The following is a 26,181-nucleotide window of genomic DNA, read 5'->3' on the forward strand; positions in this document are numbered from 1 at the left end:
TGGGGGTCCCCATGTCTCCTCTCAGGTGTGTGGTAATGGTCACACCTCCTCCGAGCATGTCTCCTTGCTTTGCTTTTGTCTGCGGATGGCCTCAGGATTTAGGAGTAAACAGAAATGGGTACCCGTGCGGTTTAGGTTCTTGGTCACTTGATGTATACTTGAGCCGTGTCGGGGAGGTTTGCTCACAGACATCAATACCGAGTTAGAGAAAACTATGCAGGGGGAAATTATTGCGCCTGAGGATGGACCCTACATTTCTTTCCCATGTATAAGGGCTACATGATAAAATACAACCCCGGGCCACAGGTGTTACGTGAAATTTCCTAGTGGCCACATTTTAAAAAGGTAAAAAGAAATATATGAAATTAGTTTCACTGATGTTTATTTAGTCTAGGAAGCCCCAAATATAATTTCAACATATGATCAATATAAAATAATTCAGTTATTGGGAGGGAGGAAGTTTAATAACAATAAGTTAATGTTATGTTGGGCATAATGCACACCGTTAATTCCAGCACCCATGAGGCTACCAGGGCTACCTCATGAGACCCTATTTTTTTTTTTAAAAAAAGGATATATTAATATAGATATGAGCGTTGAGGGAAAGAGACATTCAGAAAGAAGGGTGCTTTTGAGCTAGGGTGTGGCCTAAGAGAGTCAACTCAGGGGCTAATTTACATCTTTTTTGTGTGTGTGGGGGTTAAGCCTATGAAATTGTATATTTGGTACATTTCAGAATTACCGTGTATCAAATGCTCAGTAGTCTCCTGGGCTCCAGACAACCATGTGAGATAGTGAAGCTCAGAGCTACCAGGGTGAGATAGAGACACAATTACTCCAGTTTGCTTCTGCATTCCAAATAGCCCACCTAGCCACCCAGACCAAGGTGGAAAAGATGGAGTTTGTATTGACATACGAGGCCAACAGAGCTTTAGAAATGGGATTTTGCTCCCTCTTCCTTAACCCCTTCCCTTTATCACTCTCTCTCCTTCTCCCTTTTCCCTTGTGCTGTCAGGAATTGAACCCAGAGTCAGATATATACTTGGCAGGCACTGAGCTAACTCTTGACATGTAATTAAAAACTGTTTAGATTTATTTAATTTTCTGTGTGTTTTGCTTACATGTGTGTGTGTGCACCACACGTGTGTCTTGTGCCCAGATTGTTCATGAGAGGGCATCAGATCCCCCTGGAGCTGCTGTTAGGTGGTTGTAAGTCACCAGGCATGTGCTGGGAGTTTGGTTGTAGGTCATCACACATGTGCTGGGAGTTTGGTTGTAGGTGGTTGTAGGTCACCATGCATGTGCTGGGAGTTGTCCCAAGTCCTCCTCAGGAGCAGCACGTGCTCTTACCCACTAAACCATCTCTCTAGCCCCTGAAACGCAATCTAAAAAAAAGCGTTTTGCCGTCACAATCAATGAGAAAGGTTTTGAATCTATAGAGTTATGTAGATCATGGAAACACTGCTACCAATGCTGTTCATTTGCTCTAATCAATGGGTTTCAGAAGTGGAGAGTTTCTGCTCCATTCTGTTGCCATCTTATTGGGATTCCCTATACTCTTTATGTCACCAGCTGGTAAATGGTGGGCAGCAGATGGATTTCAGAGCCTATGTTACTATTGTTCAGCATTGCTAACTACTAGACTTTAATTCTGGCCAAGTGTCCTGTCTCTAAGCATGTTTACTCTAAGTCCCTTGCTTTGGAAGATTCTGGCCCAAAGTTGTGTCCTTTTGATCTGTGATAAAAAAGCCAAAGTTAATAATACCTCTTTTATTTCTTAGAAGTGATAAAAAGTGATTATAGCCTGGCGGTGATGGCGCACGCCTTTAATGCCAGCACTCGGGAGGCAGAGGCAGGAGGATCTCTGAGTTCGAGGCCAGCCTGGTCTACAAAGCTAGTGCCAGGACAGTCAGGGCTCACAGAGAAACCCTGTCTCTAGACAAACAAACACACAAAGAACCCAAACAAACAAACAAACAAACAAACAAAAAAACCCCAAAATCCAAACCAAACAAAAAATCCAAACAGACAAAAAGGAGACTATAAAATCAGACTTTATTGACAGTTAAAATGACATTCCATCAAGTACAAAAAACAAGGCAATACTATTCTTTTGGGGGGAGGGCGTTGGGAATGGATTTCCATATGTAATCCAGGCTGGTTTTGTTCTTTAAGAAAGTGCCACCCTGTCTGTTCTCTCTACTTAGTTCATCAAAGCCAGCTTTCAATACGTGAGACCCTGTAAGGAGAGAAGGGGGCGGGAAGAGGGAGGACACCACCCTACTAGGCAAACAAAGAGTTAAATATTTCCAGTCTGCACACACGCACTCACTCAGTTTTGCTAGACTTATCTGTAACTCTAATAGTGAATGGAGTTGGAATCCGAAAGTTCTAGCCTACTTTGTGATTGTATTTTACTTTATTTATTGAGAGTAGTAAAAGGAAAGAGCAGGTGGAATTATGAATTGGCAATCCAGCTTCTTTCCTTTTAGTTATTTCCCGCTTTCACTCCCCCCCCCCCCAACTCCCCATCTATTTGGCCTGATTAAACAGCTATGGGTCTGTAGCCAGGCTTGTATATGCTATGACGCCTCTGCTCTCTAGGTGATTTCGCCCACTCTGAGCTTCCTGTGGAAACCTGAGTTCGCAGAAGTCTCTCCGTTTCTTCAAGGGTTCGCCAGATACTGAGCAGCCGCCGACTCTGGAAGCCTCGAGTCACGGCGCAATGTTCACTCGCGAATTCTTTTCACCTCCCATCTTAGTCCAGAAAGGTGACGCCCCAATCCGCAGCGCTGTTTCCCCGAGGGAACTCCAGCAACACCCACCTCAGGCTCTAACCAATTTCGCTTCCGTAGCAAGTTGCCTCAAATCTTCCCTACCCTTTGCCAACAGAACGCCAGGTCTCGCTTTGCTCTTCAGCTGACCCGGGTCAGATCATTGTGAATTGAGAACGGTGGTCGTAGGGGACCCCGCAGAATTACGTAACAAAAACCGTGGCTGCGAGAGAGGGCGAGTGCGAGCCTTACCCTGAGACATTCCAGGGGGAAGGGAGTTGGTGTCCTGGACTCGCCAGTTCTCAGAAACCGACCGAGGAAGGTGGCTGAGATAAAGAAAACAATTCGGGAACAAGAATATTAAACAGTCTCAGAACCTACAGCACTATTTGTAAACTGTGGATCACGAGTAGTAATTTCTTGCAAGAAACTGCAGCCTTCCAACTTTTGCATTGAAACTCGGTGGTGTACCCGGAGCAGGGGTGGTGGTGGTGGTGGTGGTGGTGGTGGTGGTGGTGGTGGTGGTGGGGGGGGGTGTGGGTGTGTGTGTGTGTGTGTGTGTGTTGAAGACCGTGGTATATAAGGCCCAAAGCTAATGAATGGGATTTAATGGATTTGTTGGCACTATGTAAATATTCCTGCCTAGGAGCGCAAACTCTCTGCAGTTATTTAGTAGGAACTAAAACTAAGAGAGAATGCTCTCCCATGTGTCTTCACTAGCCCCAATCAGAAAAGGCGCTACTAGCACTGTACTGCCCCTTTAAGACCTGCTCGCTCTCGGTCTCTACAAAAGGGAGTGACCTCTGGGCTTTGACAGCTCCCCTAATAACTACCACCACGCAGGCTCCGCCTACCTGGCGGCCAGCCGCGCCGATTGGCCTGCAGGCCGGTATCCCGTGCTCTGATTGGCCTGCCGCTTCCCCTGAGCGAACCTTTAGAACTCTGAGACAGACAATATTCTGTTACATTGTAGCAAAATGGCGACTGTCATTCACAACCCCCTGAAAGCGTAAGTAAGACTAAAAAAATGTACATATTCCGCGTGGTTTCAATATGAAAAAAAGGCGCCTTGCGGAGCGCAGCCGGTGCCTGGCTCTTGCAGACGCCTCCCGCTGCGCCCGTGCTCCTCTTTTCTTCTGCTCCTACTTCTTCATCTTTTTTTTTTCTCTCCCAGCGCGCAGAAATGTCAGGAGATGCAATTAACAAAAAGAAAATTGTTACATTTGTGTTCTGCTTAATTGGCTGACCCGGACCGGACAGGAGCCCGGAGCAGCGGCGCCTGCTCCGGAGCTGCGGGGGTCGCGAGCAGCTCCGGGCTTGCACGGTCCCCGGAGTCCTCTGCCTCTCCCGGCGCCGCGCGGAGCTGGCTGAGCCCGGTCGGAGCGCGGGGCAGGGGCCGCGTCGTGCGCTCTGCTGAGCTCTGCGCTCCAAGCCCGAGGCTTCCCGGCTCAGCTGCTCGTCCGCCCGGGCAGTCTGACCGACCGCTGCGGCTGCGGAGTTTGCTGGGCGTTCGCTCTGCCTTCCGAGCTCTCTCAGGGAGTTTGTGCAAACCTTCCGGAGTTGGGAGGACAGCGCGCGAAGCGGCGGGTCTCGGGAGTCCTGGGGCCCAGGTGCTTGCCTGGGGCTTTTCCACTCGGGCAGTCGGGGGATCAGGGAGGCCCTCCGGGCGGTCGCCGGTGTGTCTGCATATTTGTGGGCGAACTGGTTGTAGTAAATTAACGACCTGGATTAACTTGGGGGTTGATATGGAGGAGGCAGGGAAGCTGCAGGTCTCATGAATGGTGTGCTTGCCTACTCTGGGTGAAAAGCCGAGGCGGGCGGAGGCGGTTCGGGGCTCTGGCGACAGAGAGGGGCAGGTGCCTCCGGGAGACTTTGAGCCGACAGAGGGGGGCGGGCTGCGCGAGGACTAGTGGGGGCCGGTCCCTGGTCAGAGCTGCCTGTCTGCCTTCCTTCCTTCCTTCCTTCCTTCCTTCCTTCCTTCCTTCCTTCCTTCCTTCCTTCCTTCCCTCCTTCTTTCCTTCCTTCCAGTCGGTGTACTGTGAATGTGAAGCCGCCAAGTCCGCGGAACCGGGGGTGGCCTCGGAAAACTAGTGTGGCTCTCAAGGGGCGCTATTGGCAGGGATGTTGGCAGAGGGTGGATCCCTGGGAATCGCAGCGCAGCGTGGGCTCCGGGTCTGTGCCGAATGTACTAGGACTTCCCCGCCCGGGTGAAAGCCTCTGGGAGTAGGAGGGTGCGCGTGGGTGTTTCGTGCCTGTTCTTCCCAGTGTGTGGCGGTGGTCGACCCTGGCTCTTATAACTGCTTGCTACAGCGCCCTAACCCCTGGCTTCTGGAGTCAAAAACATGGTTCGCTTTGGAGAGCAGCAGGGCAGCGCGGGGGGGGGGTTCCTAGTGCCAAGAAACGCCAAGGGAGAACACGCTGCATTTGCACCCAGCAACCAGGAATAGGGCAGGGATGTCCCAGATCTCGGAGTTTCCACGAGATATTGTCATAAAGAAGACGTTGGTGGCTGAGCTTGAGGCGAGTTTCTGGCTCCAGTTCTCGCTCGGAAGCTCAGCTACTTTGTACTCGCGACAGCATTTCACCTCAGAGAGAAAATGTTTTATGGCAGAATAAATGGGCGTAACTTCGCCGCGTCCTGGCCGACTCGCGCCGCCACACCGCTGATGCCGGGAGTTTCTCCAGAACCCACACAGCTGATTTGCAATTTCCTCATTTCCAGCCGAAATCACGTAGCCGAGCTGATGCCGCTTGGTAAAATAAACTCAAGTCTGAGTGATCTATTTGCTATGTGTATGGCGTTCCTTATTGGGAAAGTGGTATCCTTGATGCCCGGGAGCGGGCTTATGCACGGGCGCGCGCAGGAGCTCCACGCTCCAGGGTTCCCCAGAACGGTCCACTTTTTTTTTTTTTGGACTCAGACGCGTGAGTGCGTAGGGGTAGTGGGGGAAGGGACAGAAAAGCAAGAAGGTGGCCAATCTCGATAGTGGAATTAGTTTTGAATTACACGTGTACTCCTTAATAATTGGAAACACTTGCCGTGGGATGTATTTGTAACTCCGTCTTGTCACACGCACACGGAGCTCACACACAACACCCCTGCCTGCCTTTTCTAGGAGGGAGTCGAGTGGTCACTTTATAATTAGCGGCCCCCTTTTGCATCCCGTCCTCTTCCCCCAAGGGCTAAGGGTGTAAACAATAACCCCAACGGTCAAGCTTTTTGCAGCCTGGACATTTTAAAAACTCCGCACGCAGGAGCACACGCGTCGTTACTGAGACACCGACACCATTTGCTTTTATTATTATTATTATTAAAAAACAACTTGTTTAATAAAACATCTTATATGTTTCATTTGTTTTTTGAAGTTGCTGATCAGGAAACAAAACACACGTGAATAAATTATGCATGGGCTAAATTAGAACAAAGCGCAGCGACACATCAAGCCGGAGGGATTGATGGGGGCGCAGGGAGGAGGAGGAGCAAGGAGAATGGTTTGGAGGGCTTATGTGTTTATCCTTGTGTGCCCCTCCTGACAATGAACCGGAGCTCCAAGCCGCATTAGCATTTTCTCCGTGTGCGTGCAGGCTCTCTGGGCTTAAACAGGCAACATCACGGACGCCCCCTACAGAAACTGGCCACACAAAGATTTCCTCTTGGACTGCCGGCTAAGTAGCAGTAGTTATGGTGTGGGGACGAAGCCAGCTCAGGTTTCTTTCATGCAACCTTGTGCAAGGCTCTGCCTTCTTAGACTATGGGTCACTTTTCATTATGCTAGGTTTTTTTTTTCTTTCCATGTGGGGCATTCAATAATTTAATTCACTGGGTGACTGGATGGCTAGCTTGAATCTCTTTGCTTTTCGTGTGGTGGGGGTAGGAGTGTCTTCTGTAGGGTCCCAGGCGCCTGGAAACAGCCTTTCTTGGTAGCTTGCCTTTCTTCTTGGCTGTCTTTGATCTCCCCTCAGCTCCCCTTTTCCTCCTTGTTGCTTTCACCCTTTCCTCTCTGAAGCTGACAGTCTGGCTTCTCCATCGTCGCCTTTAACTTCTTGTTACTGCCCAACAGGGTGTTAGGGTAAGAAACAGGAGCTGCCTGGACAGATTAGATCAGAAGGAGGAGTCGGCAGGTGGCCCTACACAGAAGCAGTCACATCTGGACAGATAGAATTCAAAAGCACGGATGGGCATGTATGGTGTGTAGATGTGAGTTGCATTCTGTTTAAGTTAGCAGCTACATTGTCTGAGTGTAGATTATTGGAGTCATCCTCAATTTCTGTATACACAGGTAAGGGCCACGTACAGGTTTAATAAAAGCATGTGTGCAAGTTACATACTTGTTGATTTCAGTATACTTAGGAAATAAAATGCTTAAATTAAAAAAGTTACTTATTTTAGCTGGGCATGGTGGCACATGCCTTTAATTCCAGCACTTGGAAGACAGAGATAGGTGGGTCTCTGTGAGATCGTGTCCAGCCAAGGCTACATAGTTCCAGGACAGTCAGAACTACATAGAGAGACAATGCAAGAAAAAAAATTACTATTTTTATGTGTGTGTATCTTGATCGGGTGAGGTGCTGGTACAAGTGTGTGTGTGTGTGTGTGTGTGTGTGTGTATGGTCAGAGGACAACTTTTAGAATTGACCTCTTCTTCCACTATGTGAGTTCTGGGGATTGAACTCAGCTTAGTCTTGGAAGCAAGCACGATCACTTGCCGAATTATCTCTCCTGCCCTACAATGCTTTTCTTGTAAGTTCTAACCTTAATATTCTAGTTTAGGTAAATCACCTTCCTCCGTGTCTGCCAACAACACTTTAAAGAGCCCAATCTCTCAGTGACTTCTTGAAACTCTGGCTGTAGCTCTTAACTGGGAATGCCTGCCACCTTTCTGCCAGACTTGATCATGTACATACAATGTATCTATTTTTATAACTCCAAGCTCAGGGAGGAATAAATACTATCATTACTTAATTACTTTAGTTAGGGCTTTAATACTTTAACTGTTTGATTATAAACCATGAGAAAAGTAAACAATTTAGTCATGCTTATCATTACGATTACACGTGCAGAGTTGCATCAAAACTTTACTGTGTAAAGAGTTACCCTAACTTGGAGGTCAGTGTTGACATCCCTGCTTTATTGTTAAGCATATAACTCTGGGAGGAGTAAACGTCTACTTAAATCAATGTGTACAGATGGACCTCAAGTCTTCATCTTCTTCTCCGTTCTCTGATGTGGATAATGTGTGTTCTATATCTAAGGAGGTTTGGGGGCACGTGCAAGTTAGAAGCAAACCTTACTCTTGCGGTGGCAGCCAGTTTAGCTATCAGAGAGGAAGGGTCATGGGGCCACACTCCTGGTCCTAATCTTGCCTTGGCTATTTTGGTTGGGGAGGGGTTGGTGGAGAGCAGTGGGGTCGGGGTTGGGAACTGGCCACCTTTTATGGACATTATGCGAGTCCCTTATGGAAAAGGGAACCCTTGAAGCCAACAGAGGCTTGAGCACTACTCTCTCTCTCTCTGCGTTTACTCCTCAGTGTAAGAATAAAAAGGGATGTGGGGAGAGATGGCTCACCAGTCAGAAGCGCTTGCTGCTCTTCCAGAGGATCCGAGTTCGGTTCCTAGCACCCACATAGAGCATCTCAAACTGCCTATAATACAAGATCATGGGATTATTTGTCATCCTTTTCTAGACTCTGCAGGAAGGAACACACACACACACACACACACACACACACACACACACACACAATATATCTTTAAAACAAAAGCTCTAAAGCCTCCAAACTTCATTAGCACACATTTTCCCCCCCCATGGGATGTTTGTACCCACAAAGGACATCAGTTTCTGTCAGAATTCAAGTGGAGACATTGTCACAGGGTAAACCTTTGAAAACAGTGCAGTCTGCAGACCTCTTTGGGAATATCTGAGACCCATAAAACAGACTGGCATCCATTGGTGACTGACTTGGAAGGTTTACTCCTTCTTTTGACCACTCAGGTACCTGGAATTCGGATTTATCCTTGAAAAGCCGTAACATCTCAAGCTGTTTTAGAACCATTCTCTTAGAGCAACACCAAACATATAATGCATGGTCACCATGCTTTGTTTTGAGTGTGGACCCCAAAAGGATTGGAAACTGAGGCCGACATCCATTTTTCAAACTGTAGCCCTGTTGATGGAAATGGCAGTGGGAGGGCTGTGTCATAAAAAAAAAAAAAAACGGCCCCAGGATCCAGGGGGCCTGTTTATTATCCCAACCTCAGCAAAGTAACTTTTGTGGTTTTTGAGTGTTTTTGAAAGTCACTCGAAGGCAGAAATGTAGCCAAATGTGGCAAACCTCAGGCCAAAAAAAATCCCACAAGTACTGGAATATTTTTTACCCTGCTGAGATTTTCCAACGGGAGTCTTATATAAGCATGACCCTGTTTTAAATAGTCTTTAACTGTGAAGGTATTTAACAGGGACCGATAAAGTTGCCTGGGGTGGGGAGCAGAGGATGGGCAAGTGGATAAAACCACTGTGTGGTCTGGAACTCCAGAGACGGCTGTTTACTGTTTACCTGTGGAAGAGCCCCACAGGGTGAACTGTTTCCAGTTCTCAAGTTTTCTAGCTGCCAGAGAGACCCAGAAGGGATGAGGTGTGGTGTTTGTTGTGTGTGATTTGTTTTTCTTATTGGTCAAGTTACTGGTGTTTCACAGTCTGTCAAACCATATGGATGAACAGAACTGGCCTCATAAAACTGTCACCAAGGGGAGGTGTTTTGTTTTGAAGCCTGTGATTTGCATTAGAGGTTGAGAAGCTGGGATTAGGAGGTGTTCGCTGTGGGAAGGGACGGGGCTAGAGAAGTGGAGTGTGGAGAAGGTCTTGGTGGGGTGTTTGCAGAGAGATAGACTTTGATGGAGGCGAGAGCTGGCTCTGTGGAGGCAGGGGAGGTCAAGGAGTTCAGACTCAGCACCCCTAGTCATGGGGTTCAGACAACTCATTGAGCCTCCGCCCCATCAGGTCTGCTGAGGCTGGAAAACAATAAAGACAGGTCTAATTCTCCATTCATTCATGCTCCTTTACCCCTGGCCTACCCTGATTCCAGGGACTGGGGTCACCTCAGGTTGCCGTGAGCTAGAGGGGTTGTTCTTGTCATTCTTACTAATCTTGAGAACCTGTTGTTTGCAACATACATGGTCGAAATCTCTGCCAGCAAACTTTGCCTGTTTCTAACCCCGTCCCTGTCTTCATTGCAGACTGTCTGTTCTTACCAGTGACTATAGGGTGGGGAAGAGTCTCCCAAGGAGCTCAGCCTGCTCCCCTAAGTCTGCCATCTTGACATGTGCCTTCCCTGAACTTCCTACATCCCTTTAAGTTGAGGAGATGCACTTGAGTCCATAATTCCCTCCAAGTCAAAAACGTCCTGGGTTTTGGTCACGCATGTTGGAACACACTTTTAATGCCAGCACTTGGAGGCAGAAGCAGGTGAATCTCTGTGCAGGACTTCAAGGCCAGCTGAGTCTACGGGGTGAGTTCCAGGACAGCCAGGACTACACAGTGTGACCCCGTCTCAAAACAACTACTCTTTCCCACCCAAAATGAAACAAAACTAAACCAAAAATCAAACTCAAAAACTTGCTGGTTCTTATGTTGGTCTTTTCTGGTGGGGAAGACAGTTAGAGGTCAGGCTCTTGCTTCTAAAGTGCTGCTCTAGAGGGGAGGTGTGAGACCTGGGAGCCAGTCTTGCCACTTGGGGCTCTAACATGATGGCACATCCCACCCCTTCTCAGGACCTAAGGCTGAGGACCTGGTAGCCTGGCTGTTCAAAATGTGGGCTTTTGTTCTTAGTCCTGCAACTAGAGGAGAAAGGAAAGGCCAGCCAAGAGACCAGGTGGCCTATTTTGTTATTTAAAAGCACTCAGCTAGATGGTGGTGGTGCACGCCTCTAATTCCAGCACCAGAAAGCAGAGACAGGTGGATCTCTGAGTTAGAAGTCAGCCTGGTCTACAGAGTGAGTTCCGGAGAAGGCAGGGCTACACAGAAAAAAAGAAGGAAGGAAGGAAGGAAGGAAGGAAGGAAGCAAGCACTCAGATAATGGAAAGTTCACATCTGGAAAGATATGAGAAAGAATGGAATTAGTAAGAACTTTTTCCCTTTTAAAAAAATATTGGAAGGCTGGAGAAATGGCTCAGTGGTTAAGAGCACTACCTGCTCTTCCAAAGGTCCTGAGTTCAATTCCCAGCAACCACATGGTGGCTTACAACCATCTGTAATGAGATCTTGTGCCCTCTTCTGGTCTGCAGGTAGAATACATAATAAATAAAGAAATCTAAAAAAAAATATTGGGGTTGTAGCTCATTTCTGAGTGCTCGTCTAGGATGTGTGAGGCCTTGGGTTTGATTCTTGAATTCAGAGACAAGGTAACCAACCTTAAACTGATTCTCTGGATTTCATCTAAGTCATCGTCGTACCATGGCACCCAAATGACTGAAGTACAGTGCTTGTTTCTTTTCCATTTGCATGGCCACAAGAACCTAGTTGCTAAGTGAGCGGGAGCTTGTGCGGGCCTGTACTGGTGTCTCACCGAGCTTCCTCTAGTGTAGCTTGTGTTACTGCTGGAGAAATAGCGGTGCCCAGTGGACGCCGAGGAGCTGGCTTATACCTATATGGGCATCAGCAGCCTCTAGACTGGAATTTCATTGCCTTCCCTTTATTGACATCACAGACTCCATTGGGGGATTATTATCGGGCTGTTCTGTGATTGAAAACTCCCTTGGTAATTTTCTACAAGCCTAAAGGAGGAGGAAGAAGGGCTTGCAGAATTTATCAGCAAATTCACAGAAGCCAGCATGTAAATTCTGAGTCTTAAACCAAAAGAAAAATGAAATAGTTGTTCTCCAGCAGACAGGCATCCCCCTTTACTTAAAACAAAAACAAAAACAACTGGTAATATATGCATAATATAAAAAACACCTTTTTAAGGCTTGCAATTTAGTGGTGTTAAATACACATTAACAATACTTATTTATTGTGTGTGGGCACATATGCACGCGGAGACACATGCTCCTGTATGCCATGTACTTGTGGAGGTCAGAGGACAACTTGTGGGAATCAGTTCTCTTTGTCTATCATATGGGTCCCAAAGATGGAACTCGGGTTGTCAGGCTTGGTGGCACGTACCTGTACTCACTTAGCCATCTTGCTAGCCCACAGTAGATAACACTGACAGTTACTGGTCAGCCATTATCACTATTTCTAGAGCATTCTCATCACTTCAAACTCAACTTTATGTGCACTCATCAAACACCTTGCTGGGCTGGGTAGCCCAGTGGGAGAGCTGGGGCTTGGATGAGCGAGGCCCTCGGGTCAGTCTTCCGCACCAGATGAAACTGTGCTCCTCATCTCCTGCTTCCCGCAGCTAGAAGCATCATTTTGCTTTCTGCCGAAGGACTTCAGATGAATGGAAACTCAAGAGTATTTGCCCTTTTTGTGTCTGGCTTATGTCACTGTGTCTCAGGGGCCATCCATGCTGTAGCAGACATCAGACCTCCGCTCCTTTTTATGGCCATTGTATGTATAGGCCACACTTTGTTTATCCATTTATCTGATAGTGGACACTTGGGCTGTTCCCATGCTTGGCTGTTGCAAATAATGCTGCTATGAACATTTATGTTAGTAACTGCTCGAGTCTCTGTGTTCGCTTCTTTTGGGTTAGAGGCCTAGACTGCCTTTATTTTCAGACTCTTTACAAATCAGAGGCCACAGTTTTAGATGGTAAAAGCTGTCGCTGTGTTATAACACCTCAGACGACGCTAATAGTTTTATAGAATTCAGCTTCTTCACCGCTCCTTTTCTGGGTACACCACTATGGAAACCCAGAGCCTCGCTTCTCCCATCCCTAGCTACAGCGAAGGCCCTCTGTGCCCCCTTTGCCATTAGGGTAAGAACTCTTCATGAGATCTGTCACCATGTGAGGGAGGGAGCACCTGGGGTGACAGGACAGATTGAGAGTCAAGAGTGATGGCTCACTTGAGAGTTCGAGGCCAGCCTGGGCTGCAGAATGAGACTCTGTCTCAAACAAAACAAAACAAAAACAATAACAATAACAGCACAGGCCTAAAGATGTAGCTCGGTTGAGTGTCGGTTAACACATGAAGCCTTGAGTTTGAACTCTTGCACTTCATCCAGGAGACATAGTGGCACATGCCTGTGATCCCAGCACTCAGGAAATGGAGGCAATGGGTTAGGAGTTCAAGACTATCCTCAGTTACATACTGAGTGAGAAGTGAGCCTGTGATACATCAAAATTTGTCTAAAATACATAGACACATAGAAATGTGTGTACACACACACACACACGCTCACACAATCCAAATGAAAAACTTGAAAAAACAAAACAACCCAGGAAGCAAACAAAAACTGAGCCTGTCTTTTTGCATGGTGAGGAGAGCCTATATCTTCTTTAATTTGTCCTTTTTCCTGCCCAAGCTCCAAATGAAATAAAAAAGACCAACACTTTTTCAGAAATTAGAAACTTAGGGACTGGAGAGATAGCTCGGTGGTTAAGAGCACTGGTTACTCTTCCAGAGGATCCAGATTCAATTCCTAACACCTACATGGCAGCTCACAACTGTCTGTACCTCCTGTTCCAGGGGACCTGGCACCCTTATACAGATACATGCAGGCAGAACACCAATGTACATAAACTAGAAATAAATAAATTAAGAAATAAAAATAAAAAAGTGGAAACTCCAAATGTGCGGTGTTCCTGGGAGAGTTTAACTTTCTTGTCACGGATGGAGGCCTTCTCAGAGTCAATCATACCTAATCTATCAGATGGGTATGTGTGTTGCTGGGTATCAGACCCAGGGTCTGGCCCATGATAGGCAAGTTTTTTGTTGAGCCACATACCCAGCGTGGTTCTTTTGAGACCGGGCTTTACTAGGTATCTTCTGGCCTGCCTCCCGAATACCAGGTCAGAGGTCTGTCCCACCATGGCTGGCCGATTAAACATTATCCCAAAGACGGAATCTAGGCACGTCACTGGCATATCTAATCACTGCTTCTTTAGGAAATGCAAACCTTGCTCATCCCTCTGTGGCTCAGGAGGGGCTTCACGTGGTTGAGATGGGGAGCAGGTGAGAAGATGAGTTCGAGGAAAGCCCCCACCTCTGTTCTGGAAGCCCTGAGTCACCCACAGAATCAGGAGAAGTGGGAAGCTCATTGGGTAGCGGGGAGCTTGCCTTGCAGTGTGGGCTTGGGTCATCAGCCAAGCTCTGGCTCCTGCCATCAAGGTGATGAAGCAGCAGGAAGGCATGAAAGGCAGCTGGAGCTTGCACTTGCTGGTGACACGAGGAAGGCCAACTGGTGGTGTGGGGGGCAGTGGAAAAGGACATCGTGCTTACAGGAAACTCGACAGATGGGTTTGCATCGTTAAGTTACTTCTTGTTTTCTAGCGTTGGGGGTGCTTCAGCTATCATCTTGAAGCAAGCTTCTAGGGGCTTTTGTTTTACAGACGCAAATTAAGTACAAAGCCATCTCTACTTCCATCATCCGGAAGCAATGGCTTTCCTTTTCATGGATCTCCGTTGAGTTGAGCCCCGTGGGGCTAGTCTCAGTGGATCTGACTTGGGAACAGTCTTCCTCCTGTCCTAGCCAAAGGCTGAATACAAGCCAAATGCATTTAGGAGCTTCTACTTCCAGAGGATCTCTGGGTTCTGTTTCTGCTTCTAGACTCTTAGTCTTTGGTAGAGTAGAGTAAGTGTCTGCGGAGAAGGAGGCTGGCTGTTCCACTAGGGCCTCTCCCAGGGAAACCACTGTCATTGGGGTGGGGTGGGGTGGGGTGGGGTGCTGAGAGGAGAGGCAACTGCTGCTGGAGGTGGGGGAGGGCAGGGTGTCTGGGGCATTTGGAGTGGAGAGAATATATTCTCTCTTGCTAATTATTTTCCCTGAGGACTTAGCCAATGCAGAACCATCTATTATCGTGGGAGCGCTCTATGGTGGTTCTGCCTGTGATGAATGCTAAGTGGAAACAAGCAAGAAAAATTAACAGGCGGCTGCTTCTGTCCACCTAATTAAAATGCATATCCAAATGCATAAGTCCTTATGTTTCCCCAATGTACACACTCCCCTTCCAATCCCAGTTCCGTGGAGGAGAAAAAAACACTTCCCCCAATCATTTTCCTTGATTATATTTTCATCAGGGAAGGACTGAAGGTTTCCCTCAGAATAGAGAAGGGATCCATCTTCCAACACTTAAAAAGTCTTTCGACTTCAACTGGGCTTAGACATTCTGAGCATTGTAAAGCATTTAAAATAATAATAAAGTCTTCAAACTTTGACTGCAGAGAAAAGGACTCAAGGAAGTAAAGATGTGTGTGTGTGTGTGTGTGTGTGTGTGTGTGTGTGAGAGAGAGAGAGAGAGAGAGAGAGAGAGAGAGAGAGAGGCCATTTTCTGCTGACTTTAGTTTTGTGCTAAATGTCTAGCTTGGATTAGCAATGGGAAGTTTGAGAGTCCTCCCCGTCTTTGCTTTCTGTCTCTTTCTTACTCCTGTCTCTGTTCTCTATCTTTTCCTCTCTAGGTGCTGTTTTCCACAAACACCTCACAAAACCCCGAGTTTTTGCAGAGAGCTTCTCCAAGAGCATGTTTTATCTACTGTTGTATTGGGGGACAGTATTAGAAATGCCCCAAGTGTGTTTGAAATCAAACATACTTCTTCATCCATAAGGAGAGTCCCCCTAGTCCCCTATCTCAGCCCATCATTTCCCCACCTCTCCCTAAAGAACAACTTTATTCAGCAGTCATAAAATATTTAATAAAACATGAAACTTCAGTCCCTGTGTTCAGCTCACCGGCTCAGGCATCTCCGTGGCTGAGCCCCTGCCCCAGCCCCTGTCTGCCCTCCACGGCAGCCCCAGCTGTTGATTTATCAGGGCTGGCTGGCTCAACAGTGCATGGAGATTGCTTTTAATTAACTCTCTTCATTTTTCCCAATCTTCAGGGAGCAGCAGCCATTTAATGATTTTAATATTTTATCTAGATTTATAGCCCCCCCTTATTTGTTGTTGTTTGACTTCTGCATTTGCTCTTCCGGAATAGCTTTCAGATGGGTATGTTTGTTTGCCCCTGACCCCCTACCCCTAAGACCTTTTCCCAAGTTGGAAGGGTGGATTCCAGAGGAGGTCCACTCCAGTGGTGGGTCCCGTGATGGTTTGCATCATAGACTTCATCTTAGAAAACTCGAATTTCACTTGACTCTTAGATGACAGAGTTTACGAGCTTTTCATTAAAATAAATAAATAAATAAAAAGAAGAAAGCAAGATAAGAAGGAAAAACAGAAGAGGAAAAGAAATTCTGAATTGTAGAAGGTGAGGCCCTTTGGCCTCTTGAGCTTGCTCTGAGGGTTTGAGGCAGTGAGGAGTTGGCTAAAATCTGCTTTCGGGGGTTCACTTTGAGGCTTATCATCCTGCCCACCATAGCTTCACATAGTTCAGTGCTTATTATTAAAATAATAGATGGGGCCAGGCCTGATGGCACCTTCCTTTTATCCCGGTATTCAGGAAGCAGAGGCAGGTGGATCGCTATGAATCAAGAGCAGCCTGGTCTACAAAGTGAGTTCCAGATCAGCCTGGTCCACATAGTGAGACCTTGTCTTCAAAAAAACAGAACACCAGAAAGCAAAACACCCAACCAACCAAGCAACAACAAAAGTAATGATTCTTACTATGTTGCCCAGCTTGGGCTTGGGAGATGCTGTCTCAGCTCCTCCATAGCTGGGACCATCATACCCCGCATAGTAGACCCTTGCGGCTGCAAAGGGTGCTGGCTTTAGGGCGGGCTGGAGACAGGCTCAGCTCAGTGTTCATGTGGTGGACTATGTCTTTATTTAGGCATGGCTGGGATCAGCCGAGCAACTTTTTGGCGGATTAACTGCTGGTGTGATCTGAAGAAGGAAGCAGAGAGGCAGTTCTCGCCTTCTCCCTGCTACTCTGCAGTGGTAGGCAAACATGCAGCTCTCCAATGCCCAGCTTCCCCGCTCCCTCTTCCCAGCCTGCTTTGCACTGAGGGGTCTGCACCTTCCTCCAATTGCTTCACAGAGGTCTGGCAGACAGCCTTGCCTTTTTAGAACCTGTGTGCCCACAAAATGACCTTTTGACATCTGGGTTCAGTGATATGTCCTTGGGGTTACCTGTTGCTAGGCAACTGCCAGCTAAAGTTCGAGCCTGATCTGGGAATTGCAGTGAATTGCCCTGGGTGGCTTATGTCTACATTTAGGGACTTCAATTTGCAATATCGGCCCAGGGAACAAGAGGCTGGGAAGACATTCTCCCCTCAGGTTTTTAAAAGTCCAGCTCAGTGCCTGATGCCCGCACACACAAATGTTTGTCTTGGTAATGAAAATGGCCTTCCCTGCCGAGCTCTCTACACTGGAGTCTACCTCTGCTCTCTGCGGCTCTGTCAGTCCAGAAACCCTCCTACCCTTTCTATGTCGGGAACCCAGCTACATGCGGGAGACAGTGAGGGAAAACCTGGTCTCAACACTGTGGTGGGGCATTCACACCCCTCAGTGTTTTGCTTGGCATTTTCTCTTTACCTTTTTGTGTCAGTCACAGTCCCTTTCAGGAATCTTCTGGAAGCTGTGGATCAGCTCCCAAGGAATAAAGGCACCCAAGTGTGAACCTCCGCATATGGCTTTATGGGGCTCCCAGCCTATGATGAATGAGTTTGTGGATGCCCTGCACATGTCCTGGCTCCTGGGTGACAGCCTCAGCGTGAGTGATGTGGGTGAATTTCTCCATCTGAAAGAATGCTTTAATTAATTAATAATTAATGAGTTACAGAGAGAGAGAGAGAGAGAGAGAGAGAGAGAGAGAGAGAGAGAGAGAGAGGAAGAGAGAGAGAGAGAGTCCCTGTATTAGCCTTAGAACCTGGGTCTCCTCCCTCAGCCTCCTGAAGGACGGGATTATAGGTGTGCACACCGTCCTTGGCTAAGGATGCTTTGCTCCCCTGTGTGGAGGCAGCGCCACCCTGTCCCACATCCTTTGACATCTCAATAAACTTCATATGCTGTTGTATGCCAGCAGTTCAGCGGTCCTTTAGCCCCACCTGCTTCCAGACACAATGGGTCCACATCTGCCTGTCTTCTCCAGACAGCAGTCTAAATGTTCCTTTTCCCTTCTGTCGCCCTTGCTGGTCCTTGTGTCCACATCGGCCCTTGGCCCCTCAGTTCCGCACATGCCTTCCCTCCTTCCATCGTGGAAATACTTGGCTGTGCCTGGCTACAGCACAAAGGATCTGGCAGGCGGTGACAGTGGCTGCCTATGCTTTTCTGTCCCTAGGACCTAGCTTAGCTGTCATCCGGTGAATAGCTGAATGAATGAAGCCAGGAGGTAGGGATACCTCTCTGCCTGTATTTAGGATTGACTCATTCTCATTGTCCACTTTAATGGCATGCCTTTGGGAACGGCAGTAGAATTCTTTTAAACATTCTTTAATCTCAGGTGTCAGGACTCAGGCACAGGTGCGGCTGTGCTGATGTGGGGAGAATGGCTGCATTTCTGAGCCTTGTCGTTTGTTCCAGTAGATACAAATGGCTTGGCTTTCCACTTTAGTCCCCAACCCCCCTTTTTTTTTTAAGACAGGGTTTCTTTGTGTAACAGCCTTGGCTGTCCTGGGACTCATGTTGTAGACCAGGCTGGCCTCGAACTCTGCATCCCGAATGCTGGGATTAATAGAGAGGGTCTTATGTAGCTTAGGCTGACTTCAAAGCTTCCTGTGTAATGATTTGAATGCCTGATTCTCTTGCCTCCACCTCCCAAGGGCTGGGAGTACAGGAACGGGTGAGCATGCCTGGTGTGAGGTGCAAGCGATCAAATCCAAGTTTCATCCATGGTAGTAGGCAAGTCCTCTATGGACTGGGCTATCCCCCCAGCCTATTTTGGGGTTTTAATATGGACTAAAGTAGAAGGCATAAACGCTGTAATGGTTGAAGCTAAGGTTGAACTCTGATGAGAGTTCACTGCCTGATTTATTAAGCTCTGGAGTTGGCATCAGTCCGGCCATAGTGCTTTATGTCTTCTTGGAGAACACCTACTGTATACTTTGACAATGCAGATGCCTAGGTGGGTAGTAACCTCAATGACTTGATGTCCCCACATGTCCAATGCAGGTAGCTTCATTGGATACTGCTGGAAAGGGTGTTCCGGGGCCATTGGCGTGGCTCTATCTCACACTAGGAGAGAAGCTGACTTGGGATTGTAACCTCGCCTATCTTCTTCCTACACCACCATCCTCCAGATCCTTCTGTGTCGTGGGTTACTCGGAAGAAAGACTTCTGGGAAGTCTCGCCTTTGTGTCTGGAGGAAGCTGAAGGACGAGGAGGAGTCAGACTCTCAGAATTAAATTTCAGTCCAGTTCCTGGTCTTCTGGCCCTCCTAACCCTAACCCTCCTTCAGGGTAGAAGGCCAAAAGCCACGAGGACGGTCTGCAGAGTGCAGGCTGTAGGAAGGTAACTGTGCAAACGTGCCTGTCACCTCTGAGAGGTCCCATTGCGCTGGCACCTGTGCTCTGTCTGAGGAAACTGCTCCAGCATGCAGCCAAGCTCACAGGCCCTCAGTAGGAAGGGGGCACACAGGGCTGTCCCATTCCCGGTACTCATTTCCTTTCTGGGCAGCCATCCCAGTATAGCAGATACTTACACATATTCTGGCTTGATTTTATCTAATCACACATATCTCTGGGGAGTGGGAAACAGGTTTGGTCTACTCCATTTTAGGTCAGTAATGCACAGGGTAGCTGGGATGAATGCTGGTCTGTAACTTTTATGAAATTTGGAAAGTTCATCAAGCTCCCTGACCCAGACCCTACTAGGGGCATTATTTGCCTTCCCAGGGACTAGATACCCCAGCCAGTGTCAGTGGAAGGATAGAGTCTAAATTTTGGGGCCTTTCTGAGACCCAGATAGATCTTAGAGCAATAGACTCTTGTTTTCTTATTTTATGATCTGCCAAACTGAGAGTACCCAATAGTATTGGCCCCTCTTCCGGTGATCATTCATTCCTGGCCTTTATCTGCCCAGGATGTTTTCGATTTACAGGGAAATACAGACCCAGATAAGCTCTGATGGATAGCACCGTCTTTACCATTGCCCAGGTTTGCCCCAAGTGTCTGTCTACCCAGTTACCCAGATGAACTGGTCTAAATGGAGCAGAGCTCAAGAAAACCCCCACATCTCTCCCTGAGACCCAGCGCGGGCATTCTCAGGCAGCCTCATCTCCCGGCATCTCTCCTTTGGGCTCTACTTCCTGCAGCTTCTCAAATCCCCAGGAAGGTAAATCCCACTAGCAACCCGTTGACTTTTCTTTTGCCTTCTGTTTCTTATTTCATTTCTCGACTCAGAGCTAAGCTGCCCCAAGGCCCTCCGAGCCACGGATGGAGGAATAATCCACTTACCGCTTCCTGCCAAGGCTCGCGCCTCCAGCCTGTGCTTTCTTCTGACCCCTCCTCGCCTGCCCCTCTTCCCCATTCAGCTTTCTCCTTTGCCCTGTGGACAGCACTGCCATCTGGAAGAATTAAGAGGCACAAAAGGGAGGAAAGAGTATACTAACCTTGTCTCTAAGGATGGTCCACTGGATCTCTGAGTGGGAATGGGGAAGCGAGGAGGGAAAGACAAACTTGGAGGCAACAGAGAGAAGCTGTGGGGATGTGAGGCGCTAAGAGGTTGTTCCAGGCTAGGAGTTATTTATTTTTTTGAAAACAAAACAGTAAATTTTTATTTTTATTTTTTTAAAGACAGGGTCATTATGCAGCCCTGGCTGACCTGGAACTCTGTAGACCAGGCAGGCCTTGAACTCACAGAGATCCACCTTCCTCTGCCCCCAAGTGCTGGGACCAAAAGAAAGGCGTGTGCCGCTACACCTGGCATATAGTTTTTAATATCAATGTTCTTTGGCAATGTTACGCATGTATATAATAATGCATTCTGATCATGGCCCCGACCTTCTCATCTCCATCTCTGTCTGGTCATCCCGGCCAAGAAGCCCCCCTCCCAATTTCATGACTTTTGGTCTTTGTTTTTGTTTTGTGATAAAACGATTGTGAGTTTGAGCTATTCACCAGAGCCCAGGGACTCAACAGTGGTTGCACCACCGAAGACAAGGACTCCTCTGTCTCCTCCAGCATCCATGGACAGCCAATAGTTCCCTAGGGAAGTAGTCTTTGGAAGCAGGAGAAGGTAAATGAATGTCTATAACCATTCTACCCTGAGCTGACCCATCTGTGTCTCTCAGAAGCTAAGCAGTGTCTATCCTGGTTAGCATTTGATGGGGGAGAAAGAAGAGCTGTGGTTGGGATGAGAAGGAGGGATAAAGAGAGGTGGACTCCCATCTGCCTTTGGGACCCTGGCAACTGGACAAGCTCCATAGAAAGTGTGGCTGGGGAGCTTTGCATGGGAAAGGGAAGTGAAAGAAGGTTTGAAAAGCTTTTGGATTACTCCATTAGGACCCCCTTATTTGGGTGACTTATTTGGGTGATGACCCCATTAGGACCCCCTATTTGGGTGACCCCATTAGGACCCCCTATTTGGGTGACCTCATTAAGACCCCCTTATTTTCTGGGGCAGGGAGGATGAGGCGGGAAGGAGCATGGGAAAGAAAAATGTTGAGTGTCTATACACAGAAAGCAGTGGGCACTTTCCCCCAGGCTGGGCTCTAAGTGTGCCTCTGTGTGTGTGGACTGATTCCTGGAGAGAACTCAAAGAGACGCATGGAGGGGAACCTGGTTTGGTGTGCTGTAATTTCGGGTCCTCCAGAAAGATGGACTGTCTAATTCCAATCGCTCTGCTCTTAGGGTTAAACTGCACCCTGGTCCTGCGTTCTGGGTTATATGTTCTGTGTGTGTCTGTGTGTGTATACATGCATACACACATGTGAATACTTGTGTACCACAGCTTGTGTGTGGAGGACAACTTTGTGGGAGTTGATTCTTTCCCTCTACCATATGGGTCCTGGGGATTGAACCCAGGTCATCGGTTTTGGTGGCAAGCCTCTTTCCCCATTGAGCCATCTTTCCTACCCCCTGTGATGTATACTGAGTATTTTCCTGGGTGCCCTGCAGGTAACATAGAGAATAAGGAGATATCCTGGTGCAAGCCAACGGTCCCTCCTGATTTGGGACAGCCCTGTCTAGCTGCATGGATAATCTTGCCACAAAGGACAGAGCTCTGGGATAGTGCCCAGCCAAGCAGTGGATTAAAGAGTTAGATGTTGAGCCTGGCATGGTGGCGCACACCTTTAATCTCTACACTCAGGAGGCAGAGGCAGGTGGATCTCTGTGAGTTGTAGGCCAGCCTAGTCTACATAAGGAGCTCCAGGACAGCCAGAGCTACATAGGGAGACCCTCCCCACCAGCCACCATATATACACACAGAAATCTCTGGGCAGTGGTAGCACACACCTTTAATCCCAGTTCTTGGGAGGCAGAAGCAGGCAGATCTCTAAATTCAAGGCCAGCCTGGTTTACAGAGTGAGTTCCAGGACATCCAGGGCTACACAGAGAAACCCTGTCTTGAAAAACAAAAAAAAAAAAACCAAAAAACAAGAACATAAAACACCAGCGAAAGTTAAGTATATCCCTCTTTTGTGCCTTTAATTGCCACAGTTGGCCTTGGACTTCTGAGCCTCATGGCTCCCCCTCACAGTTGCTAGGGCAACAGTGTGTGCCACCATGTCCAGCTGTAAAGACAATAACCTAGAAATGCTGTGAGTACAGAGTAAAGATAAATCCAGGGCTATGGGGGGTAGTTTAGCCTGTTGTCCAGCATGCGGACAAGGGGCCCTGTGTTTACTTTCCAGCAGCACGTACACCAGTGGTACTTACTATTACTGCCTTACTACAGCAGCTGGGAGCTCCAAGGTCATCCTGGGCTGTGTAGTGAGTTTGAGGCCAGCTTGGGCTACATGAGACCGTGTTTAAAAAAAAAAAAAACCAAAATCCAGGGAGGGGCATGGAGAGGTGGACCTTCTCTCTCCAAGCCTGGTGTCCCAAGGATGTGTTTCATGGTTCAGACGGAAGAACAAGGCTGAAGGTGTTCTGCCCTGACCCCAGCCAGACACCGGGCCATCCAGCCATTCACTCTTTCCAGCCACCTCATCTTCCGGGCAGCTGGTTTTCAGGAGGAGGCTTGTGTGACCCATACAGAGGACTCTTTGTAAGCTTAGATGCTGAGATCCAAGGAGCAGCTGTCACGTGACCTGGAGCTTGGGTGCAGGCTCTAGGACCAGAGTCTGGGTTCAAATCCAGTCTTTATGACTTTAGGCGGGTTTCCTAATCTCTGTGCCTCAGTTTCCCCATCTGTGGAATGTGGTAGATGGTTTTGGTTTGATAGGGCTGTTGGAAGACTCAAGTAAGGCAGTGTTTTTAGGGCCCTTAGAAGAGGCCCTTGGGAGAGATGTTGGCAGTGACCCGTTTTTTTCAATCTTTAAAATGGAAAGGCATGCTAGTTGACACCCGCCCCATACACATCGTTACTTAAGAAAAATGGAATAAGTAGGAGAAATTATAATTTTGCTAGAATTTCTCAAAGTATAATAACACGGCGATTATTTTTATTATTACTACTGGTTAGATCTCTCAAATCAGGCTGGCTTCCACCTCTACAGAGTTGAGACTGACCTTGAACTCCTGATCTCCAGCCTCCGTCTCCTGCTTTTCCTTCCAGTGTGCTGGGATTACAGATAATACTCACCACCATGCCTGGTTAGGATTACCATTAATTTTTCTACTCATAGAAGAATGATCTAGAAGAGGCTCTGAGGAAGATTTATCGCTACTATTTACATACTAATTAATCGCTGCAGAGATTGGGTCCTTGTGAAAAGGACCATGAACTTCACCGACCCCGACAACAGCTTGCAGAGAAGCAGTGGCACCAGTTGACACCTGGGCTCCTGTATCCGGCTTCCGTGTGCCCCCTGGCTGCCTCCTCCTTCTTGCATGGATGGACTCTGCCCTTCTTTCTCGCAGTTACAGAAGGGCTGAAAGTCTCTCTGACTGGGGGGGGGGGCGGGTAGAGAGTCTTGTGTGCTTGTCTACGTGGGGGAGATCTGCTGCTATTGTCATTATCTGGGTAATAGGGTGCAGGCTGGGGGCACCCTACTAACCCTTAACCTCCTGGGCAGGCTGGTGTGTATATTTGAGTTCCAGAACACTCTTCTGGGAGGAAGGGCTCCACTCTGCTTGACAAGCTGGCATGCCAAACACCAGACCCCTGTGTTATTTTTAACTGTCCAGAGGTTTCTTTCTTTTCTTTTTTCCTTTCACATGGTATAATTGATGGGACTCAGTGGCCTGAGCAGAGAATCTAAACTTTGGCTTAGTTTGTATCCCTTGAATGGGCATGTGCCTGATAACCTAAGAGAAAAGCCATCTTGTTTCTGTGGGTTGACTCTTCTCCATCTCCTCGTGCACCCCAGCCCCCACCGGCCCCTAGGAAGGATGGTTCTCAGAGATAACCTGAGCTCCCTATCTGTAGCTGGGGACAGGGGGAGGGACGAGGCTGTTGTCTGTGACCTTCTCCTCTCCTGATAGCCAGGGACAAAGCTGCATTTCAGAGAGCTAAATAGGTTACTCAGAAGGCTGCTACTCCTGTCCCCATCTCTTCTCTTGGCCCTCTTTTTTGGTCCCCCTTTATTTCCCAAGGGGTAAGATGCTTTTTCACTTAACTATCCTCTGGGGACAGTCCCAGAGAGCTGCTCTTGTGTAAGAGAGGGAACTTTGGGGGTGTCCGGTGACAGCTCAGACAGTTTTCTGTTCCCCACGTCCAGCGGAGAACACTGTCTCACGCTGACCTGTCTCCGGCTTCATGAATCTAGCTTTCTTTTACACTTCCTCATTGCCTGCCTGTCCCTCTGCACGGCGGCATGCAAGGCTGTGTCCAGTGTGGAGGACATACATTGTACCAGCTGCACCGACCCTGTGCATTCAGTGGTAAATCAAACCAACACAGCTTCTGTCTTCATGGAGCTTGGGGTTCCTTTGGGAAGACAGGTACCAATCACTTAATCTCACAGCTATATCAGTAAAAATGGAGTCTGTGTTCTGTTGAAAAGTCCGTCGGGAGACCTGTTTTGGCCTTGTGTGCAGAGGGAAAGTTTCCCTGAGAAGGGAACAGTTCTTGTTAGGTAGTGAGATAGATGTGCAAAGGTCCTGTGTCCTGCTGGAGGACCTACGGGAAGCAGTGTGGCCAGAACACCAGAGAAGGCAGGAAGCCCCGCTCGTGGCTTAGTAAGGGCTGCGGACTTTTTTCTAAACCAGGAAGCAGCCATGAAAGGACTTCAGGTAGGAAGTGACTCCATCTAGTTCAAATTCTAAATATTCCCTCCCAGCTATGGAGAGGTTTAGCAACGGAGCCTAGGAAGGCAGGGTGAGTGAGTTGTGGGGAGGTATTTCTGGGTTAAATGTAGGATACAACAATGAGGTACAGTCATGGGCTCGAAGGACAAGGCTTTAGCTGGAGAAGGCTTTAGCCCCAGGGCTTTGTCTGAACGAGCTGGCTTCCAGCCCATGTGCCTGAAGCCAACTGACACCTCTTCTTCGCCATCTCCGGAAGTTTCTGCCATTCTCCTCCCATGGAGAGTCAAGCAGACACCTTCCCTCTGCCGGCCCTGCTGCCTGCTCCAGCTACCTTTTGGGTTCTCAGGGCGCGGTCTGAGGATGGCTACGCAATGGGCACCCGACGACTGAAGGACAGGTAGATTTCCAAAGGCCCTGTTACCTGATTCCTATGCCCTGAACTCTTGGAGCACACAGTTCTGCATAGCCCTGCATGGGAGAGGAGAAGGCTTCCTGCGCGGCCACAGGAGGCCAAGTGCTTTGGAGTCCTAGGTTTTCTCCTTTGGGTCCCACAATAGTACAACCAAGGAGCCCAGGGCTAGGGACACTAGGGCATCCTAGTCAACAGCCACCAAGGGTCAGAGTAGGTGGAGAAGGAAGCACAGAGTCAGATGTGCAGGTCACCATCCTCTCTGCCCCATGGAGGCTGCATTTACGGACCAACCAGTCGTGGCTAGAAAATATTCAGGAAAAAGATTACATTTTTACTGACTACGTACAGATTTCTTTCCTTGTCATCTTCCCTTCCCTTGCCTTTCTTTTCTCCCTCCCTTTCCTTCTCATTATGTATTTATTATTATCATTACATTATCATTATTACTATTATTATTTTGGATAGAGTCTTGCTATGTAGTCCTAGCTAGCCTGGAACTTATTACATAGCCTAGGATAGATAGTCTTGAATCTACAACAACCCTTCTGACTGCCGAGTACTGGGATTACAGGCACGTGTCCCGGTGCCTGGCCTTCCTTGTCATTTTCTCAACAGTACAGCTTACCCTGTATTTGGCCTTCCACACCAACTAGACCTGATTTCAAG

The 26,181-nt window shown here is 48.1% G+C and overlaps 1 protein-coding gene across 4 annotated transcripts in view; it reads left to right on the forward strand.

Moving 5' to 3' along the window:
* Nucleotides 1–26,181, forward strand: part of Dpf3 (double PHD fingers 3) — a 279,713-nt gene that overhangs the window by 7,029 nt on the left and 246,503 nt on the right. For 3 of the 4 annotated variants that reach the window (XM_038336418.1, XM_038336425.1, XM_038336420.1), the window contains exon 1: nucleotides 3,742–3,783. The exons of the other annotated variant lie outside the window; for it this stretch is intronic. In XM_038336418.1, the coding sequence (XP_038192346.1) occupies nucleotides 3,752–3,783 (32 nt within the window). In that variant the 5' untranslated portion in view covers nucleotides 3,742–3,751. Of the gene's footprint in view, nucleotides 1–3,741; nucleotides 3,784–26,181 lie in introns of those variants that run through there. 4 annotated transcript variants of the gene reach the window in all.

The sequence above is a fragment of the Arvicola amphibius genome, chromosome 7 (genome assembly GCF_903992535.2).
Source record: "Arvicola amphibius chromosome 7, mArvAmp1.2, whole genome shotgun sequence".
NCBI lineage: Eukaryota > Metazoa > Chordata > Mammalia > Rodentia > Cricetidae > Arvicola > Arvicola amphibius.